Here is a 7,019-nt window from a genome sequence, read left to right as displayed (position 1 = left end):
TAACCAACCACGTTGGCCTGCATTTCTTTCCTCTCTCTTCATTGCCTTCTGTTTACTGTCTGGCCCAATAACTACTACTGACAAGAAATTCACCTGCCCGAAGTTTAAAGTAAACCGGGCGAGTAGAGCCAATTGGGTCGCAGCGCGCATGCGCGGCCAGGTGTGCGCATGCGCGAGTGGATGCACAAGCGCAGTGCTTCCGTTAAGCCGGGTCGGTCGGCGATGGCTGACGGCAGCGGGGAGGTGGCTGCGGTCCCCGCCTCCGGGGCCTCCAATGGCCTCAGCAATGGTGCAGGCACGACCCCTGCGCAGCCCAACAACCCGCTGTCGCGCAAGCTGCACAAGATCCTGGAGACGCGGCTAGAGAATGACAAGGTAACCGGCGGGGGCGGACCCCAGATCTCGGGCAGGGAGCTGCTCGGAGCAGGAGCGGCTGTCCTAGGTGCAGGGAAGCTTTTTCCTGGGCTCCCTGTTGGCTGTGCCCTGACCGTGCGCTCTTGCTGAGTTCTTTTATTTGAGCACCGTCCCGCCTCCCTCCTCTCAACTGTCTAGAGCAGTATTTCGTGGCTCTTGTCAGAGCTGGCTGTCTCCCCTGGAAGCTTTGAGTAACCAGGTATACGGGCCGTGCCAACGTGGCACAAAAGAGTACAGTAAAGTGGGAACTGTAAAGACATAGGCTAAGATATAGGTAAGTTAAAAATAAGCTGTCAGCAAGAATTTGACTCCTACGTGTCAAAAACATAACATTAACATGTCGATTTATAAATAAAGCCCTGGACTAGATAGGGTTGTGACATTCTACAAAAAGTATATTGAATAGGACAGCTTGGGATGACAAGCACAGGAAGAAACTTCAAAACGCTTCACAAATCATAGCGAAAAGAAACAGAACAAAAACGTCATGGTTGCTGATTTGAGATGTTTGCTGCGGGTCTGATGAATACAACTTTCTGAATCCCAGTGAACCACCTTACACGTGAGAAGTGTACTGCAGATCCTGCTGCAGGGATTGCTCAACATAATAGACCCGTTTCTCCAGAACTCCCAACTGCCAGGCACACAAGCCTTCCTTCACAGTTTGAGTGAACTGAGCTATAAAGTTTTGCCTCACCCACCGTATTATCTGACTTCTTGCCAGTTGGCCTTCACTTCCTCAAGCATCTTGACAACTTGGTGCAGGGAAAACTTTCACAAACATCAGGATGCTCTCTAAGAGTTCACAGAATCCAGAACTCATTGGCAAAAATGTGTCAGTTGTAATGGTTCTTGTATTAATTAATAAAGGTGTTTGAGCCAATGATTTAAAATTGACATCCTAAAATCAGTTTCTTTTTCACCAACCTAATATAAATGTACATATTTTTAATCTCATGATAGTTGGTGCTATAACTCTCTATACTTTTTTATACTTTTTTTCAATTCACTTACAGGCTTTTAGAGCATATATTGCATACATAAATAATTGCCTTCTTAGAAATGGAGGAGGAATGGCTGAGGGAGGGGAGAGGGGCTGGGAGGACAGTAGGGGAGGGGAAACTGATCAGGATGTAAAATAAAGTTAAGTGAAAAAAAGGAATTACCTTCTTTTAAAAATTAACAAATATATTAAAATTCAAAGCAATTCTGCTGTGTATTACCTTTACATATATAATTATATGTAAGGATACTGTTACCTGTGTCCTGGAAGTAAGTTTGCTGCTTATTAGTTAAGTCAGATACTACTTTTTGAGTTATTTAATAGAAATAAGTCAATTGAAAATAATTTCATTGAGTTTTAGCTGGATATCAGGAAACCACTGAAAAGTCAGCCCCAGTGATGTCCCTCTGTTGTTACTTGGGTAGGAGATGTTGGAAGCTCTCAAGGCCCTTTCAGCCTTTTTTGTTGAAAATAGTTTGCGGACTCGAAGAAATTTACGTGGTGATATTGAACGTAGAAGCTTAGCCATCAATGAGGAATTTGTAAGCATTTTCAAAGACGTGAAGGAGGTATGTAACTTCTTTTAGTGTTTATAGAGAGCTATATGTTTGGTGTTTTGATAAGTTTTTTAAATTAAATTGTAGTGTTATCTGATAGTGTACAATGGTCAACTAGAAACCAACTTAGCTGTTTTTTATTTGAATTATTGTAATTTCTAAATTTTTTACCTCTATTAAAAACTTATTTATTTTGAGAAATTATGTTAAGAATTATAATTTCTTAGTAAAAAAAATCACATTTATCTCAATGGTTTTCCAGAGGAGATATTACCTCATCTAATGCACTACCTTAGGTAATCACTTCTTCGTTGGAAATTAGTACTGAGTTACTTTTTTTATCTCCTAAAATATATAATTTCCAAGTCAAAGTGATTATTTCAGCATGAATAACAATTCAACATGGTTGACTGGTTTATTCAACCATAGAATGAAGGCATGTTATTTATTTTATTATGATTTCTTTATTGTGTAATATTTCATGACTATTAATATTACATTCTTAGTATTGCTATATACTGACACATTAATGTAGAAATCAGATGGGAATGGTAAACATGGTTTTAGCAAGGACTTGATAAAATAGTTCTAAAGTGTTTACTACAGTTTCATTGATTGAAGGCTAGTAATCTCAGGGGTGAAAAGGAAAGCGTGGTTTTCTGAGTGACATAAGGGTAAGTACATGGATACATTTGGACTTGCCTGAGAATAACTCAGTTTCTAAGGACAGAGGAAACACGGATGGGGAAGTCGGCAGACAGAAGAAGCAGGAATGACCCAGAGTTGATGATTGCTGAGGTTGGATGGAGTACGCGAGGATTCACAGTATCGAAGTCTGTAAGAAATAGTTACCTATAGTTGCCTGTGATGTTCTGTAGCCAGTAGTTTTGTTTAATGAGTACAGTTAGGTAATTGAGGAAAAGTCAAAATGAAGACTTTATAAATAGGGCTATGCGTGTAGCTCAGTTGGCAGACTACCTGCCTAGCATCACTCAAATGTAAAATCATCCTGTGGAATTGAATCGCTTTCCTAGATTTTGAAAATAAAAGTAATTTTCAAGAGAAATAATGAGGCACTGAGCGTTTTAGTTTATGACTTTTAACTTTATGTAGATATCTTTGAAAAGCACTGGCTCATCGAAGTTGCTAACCTAACCCTTTCCATGGTTAGCTAAACTGTTTCCATGTCAGTTTGTTTGGAGACCTCTTGACTGTCCTGCATACCTTGTTGCACATTTACTATTTTGTTCTACGATCTTTTCTTTTTTTAGAAATTAACAGATAAACACACACACACACACACACACATAATTTTATATATAAATATAAATTTGAAGTGCATATAAATTTGGAATAGATAGGTCTAGCTACTATTATACTTATTAACTATATAGTTATCTTTACGTTCTTAAGATATGTAAACAGATATTCATCAAAGTTTTTTTTGTTTTGTTTTCATATATTCTCTAAAATAAATGTTGTATTATCTTAATACAACAAACAGCAAAAACTATGGGATTTGGCCTAAAAATGAAAATTTTCTTTCTGCTCTATAGAGTGGTCGATGTCATTTTTTCCCCTTTCAGGAACTTGAAAGCATCAATGAAGATGTACAAGCAATGAACAACTGTTGTCAGGACATGACAAGTCGCTTACAGGTACCTTATAGTGGCTGGATTTTAAGGTAGCCCCTGGTAAAAGTGAGGTTTCACAACTGTGTGAACATTAACATGTAATGGTGTGTAGGGAGTTCATATTTCAAATGTTATGGTCTTTAGAAGAGTGCAAACACATGAATACCCTCGTGTTTCACTACCAGGTTTGGCCTTTCTCCACTGAGCCGACTCACCAGCTGCTGGTGCCTTATTTTGTTCTATTCTATAGTTGGGGGTTTTTAGATTGTTGTTGGGGCACTTGTGCTTTGTTGGAATCTGTTCATAGATGGCCGGCTAATCTTTGGATAGCTGGTTGTTGTTCACCAAATTTCACTTCTGTGTTTTTGGTAATGGCTTAAAGGGGGGCAAGAGAGCATTTCTTGGTGTGAAACTTGGCAGGAGCAACCAGGTCTGTCCCCAGCACCTGTTCTTCAGGTCCTGCATTATCTGGCTCTGAGACTTGATTACCGTCACCTGCGTGTGCTGTTGAGATTTGTACCCCTGTGTACCAGTGCCGTAATTTACAGCCTCATTTAGTGGTTTTATAGTCTGCAACTCACCAAAGCACAGCAAGAACCATGGTCTTGCCTCAGCATTCTCTCCCGGCACTGCTGCTTCACTATAGAGCATCCGGGTCCTGTTGTCCTCTGAGTTCCAGCACGGTGTGTGTTGAGAACTCTGAGGGTCACCTGTTAGAAAGGTAGTTCATGAGCCGTGAAACATCTGTGCCAATTACATGGACCTTTTTGAGCTCCTTGCCACTTGTCTGAACTTCAGGAAGTGGGGATGTTAGCTTTATGAAATATAATGAAGTTGGAATATACTGATGTTTGGTGTATTTACATCTTAGGCAGCAAAAGAACAGACTCAAGATTTAATAGTAAAGACCACTAAGCTTCAAGCGGAAAAGTAAGTTTTTCTTTAAAAGTAAGTCACCTCCTCATTAATACAGATTAAGTGGAAAGTTATAAATAATACTAAGTCAAAATGGAAATAATGTAGAATGCGACTCAAGGCTCATGGAGCACACAGGCTCCTAAGCTATTAATAGGCAACTTTAGCATGGAAACAGTCATTAGGAATATTATGCCTGGTTCTTGGTGTAAGAGATTACTTTGCTTTGGAATAGAGGTTATCTGGTATTTGGAATCAGTTGTAGTCATAGGATGTATGATCAATCAAGCCTGCAGGAACGCCACTGTAATTAATGAAACCACAAGCAGAGTGGTTCTTCTTTGTGCCTGGTAATTGGTACTCAAGATGAGTCTAAAGACAGCTCCAAAAAAAGGTTGTTAGTAAAATGGTTAATTTCTGTTTAAGGAATTTGATTAAGTTTTATAATTACTTTTAAACCTATATGATGATGGTTGGCCCTTTATCTGAAAATTAAGATCCATTAGATGACTTAGGACGTTAGATGATAGTAGGACATATACCTTTCAGCTCAGTGTAGAATTAGGGATTACATGATTGGTTTAAGTAAATACCTGGATTTTGTTTCCCTTATAGAATCTTGTGTTATTCATCACAGGGACATTTGCTTGGTGAATTTAAAGTCTTTAACCTAAAGATATAAGTAACACAAGGCAGACATGTCCTACCATGAGTATAATTATAATGCTTATCTTTGTTAGTTCTCAACAGAATGTTTTCAGTGTAAAATGTTGCTACTCTTATGTGCTGGGCAAAGGCTCTACCTCAGATATATACCAGTTTCAAATTTGCAGTCCTCCTGTTTCCCTGCCTCCCAGCTCTTGTAATCACAGGCATGTGCCACTGTGCTCTGCTGTATACCCACTATGTCTACAGACCTAGGGTTCAGACAGACACTGGGAGTGTTGAGTTGCTGCATAGGGAGGTCAGGTAGTGCTGGCATTTAGATGGAAACTCTTCCAGTCCCTTGGTCACTGCAGACTGCCTTTTCCTAATTGCCAGCTAGCCCGTCTGTTACATCCAGATTGAATAGTAGTTTACAATATTGTTTCTATTGTCAAGTAGAAAGAGTGGTATATTAGGGATCTCTAGAGTAACAGAACTTATAAAATGAATCTCTGTCTCTATGGAAAAGAGATTTATTCAAATGTCTTACAGGCTGGAGTCCAGCTAATCCAACAATAGCTGTCCAGGAATGGGAGGTCCAAGAATCCAGTAGTTGTTCCATTCACAAGGCTTAATGTCTCAGCTGTTCATCAGTATACCCTAGAATCCTGAATAAGTAGTTTCTAGTGGTAGTGAAGGAATGGACTTGGGTAGTGAAGGCTGGAGCAATCAGGCAAAGAGAGAGAGCTTCCTTCTACCATGTTTTTTATATAGGTTGCCATCAGGAGGTATCCAGATTAAAGGTGAATCTTCCCACCTTAAAGGATCTGGATTAAGGGTCTGTCTTCGTACCCCAAAAATTTGAATTGGAAGTGAGTCTCCCCACTTCAAATGATTTAATTAAGAAAAAAAAATCTGTCACAGGTGTAATCAGACATTTGGATTTTAGTTAAGTCCAGATGTGGACAAGTTGACAGCCAAGAATAGCCACCACAAATGGGGAAGGCCAAAAGTGCTATTATAGACTAAATCTTTGTCTTCCATATTAAAAAATATTCTATGTAGATCAGGCTGGCCTCAACCCCCTGAGATCTGACTGCCTTTACCTAAATTTGAAATTAAGGCACATATTTTAATTAGAGACATAGCTTTTTTGACTTACAAGCTCGTTATCTTTTTGTAACATAAAAATGAACAGAACTAATTTTTTGTTTGCTCTGTATTTCATGTGAAAACTTTGAGATCAGGATATATTAACGAGTAAGAGAAATTGCTTGAAATCAAGAGTGTGTTTCTGTCTTGGAAAATACCCTCTAAGAGACTGTAAGTTGATGCAGGTGCCATTTGTGAACATATTTCCTCCTTTACATATGAACAATACCTTTTACTGTGTACACATATGCAGAGCAGAGCAATAGCAGCTGCTTATGAATCCTGCGTGCCTGATGAGCTGGGAATGATTTCATTGTGTGTCTGCTGATGCTGCAGCAGCTGAGGTGGAAACAAGGCTTTCTTGTAGAAAATCTTTCACAGTTTTGTTTTGTTCTCCAAGATACCATGTAGGGTATTTGCTTTGTAGTGGTGCAAAAGCATAATATACTTCATTTTTCTTCCTCTCATAGCCAAAGACTAGAAATTAGAGCACAAGTTGCAGATGCCTTTTTATCCAAGTTCCAGCTGACTTCTGATGAAATGAGTCTCCTCCGAGGCACAAGAGGAGGCCCCGTTACTGAGGTATGTCTGTGTCTGCCAGGGTCACTTAGAGTGTAGCCATTACAGATGCTACAAGGAAGATGCGATTTTAAAAGCTGAATTTTCTCATCTAAGAAACGATAATGTAAGAAATTTCTA

General features: G+C 39.3%; 1 protein-coding gene across 1 annotated transcript in view; it reads left to right on the top strand.

The window, feature by feature from the left end:
• Window positions 1-203: 203 nt before the first annotated feature.
• Window positions 204-7,019, top strand: part of Cog6 (component of oligomeric golgi complex 6) — a 37,949-nt gene continuing 31,133 nt past the window's right edge. Inside the window, exons 1-5 of the mRNA XM_028763623.1 lie at window positions 204-375; window positions 1,843-1,986; window positions 3,561-3,632; window positions 4,480-4,538; window positions 6,791-6,902. Of these exons, the coding sequence (XP_028619456.1) occupies window positions 223-375; window positions 1,843-1,986; window positions 3,561-3,632; window positions 4,480-4,538; window positions 6,791-6,902 (540 nt within the window). The 5' untranslated portion in view covers window positions 204-222. The remainder of the gene's footprint in view (window positions 376-1,842; window positions 1,987-3,560; window positions 3,633-4,479; window positions 4,539-6,790; window positions 6,903-7,019) is intronic.

Source organism: Grammomys surdaster, unplaced genomic scaffold (assembly GCF_004785775.1).
Source record: "Grammomys surdaster isolate TR1022 unplaced genomic scaffold, NIH_TR_1.0 139, whole genome shotgun sequence".
Classification (NCBI taxonomy): domain Eukaryota; kingdom Metazoa; phylum Chordata; class Mammalia; order Rodentia; family Muridae; genus Grammomys; species Grammomys surdaster.
The sequence above is the reverse complement of the archived record's forward strand: the minus strand, read 5'-3'. Positions and strand labels throughout refer to the sequence as shown.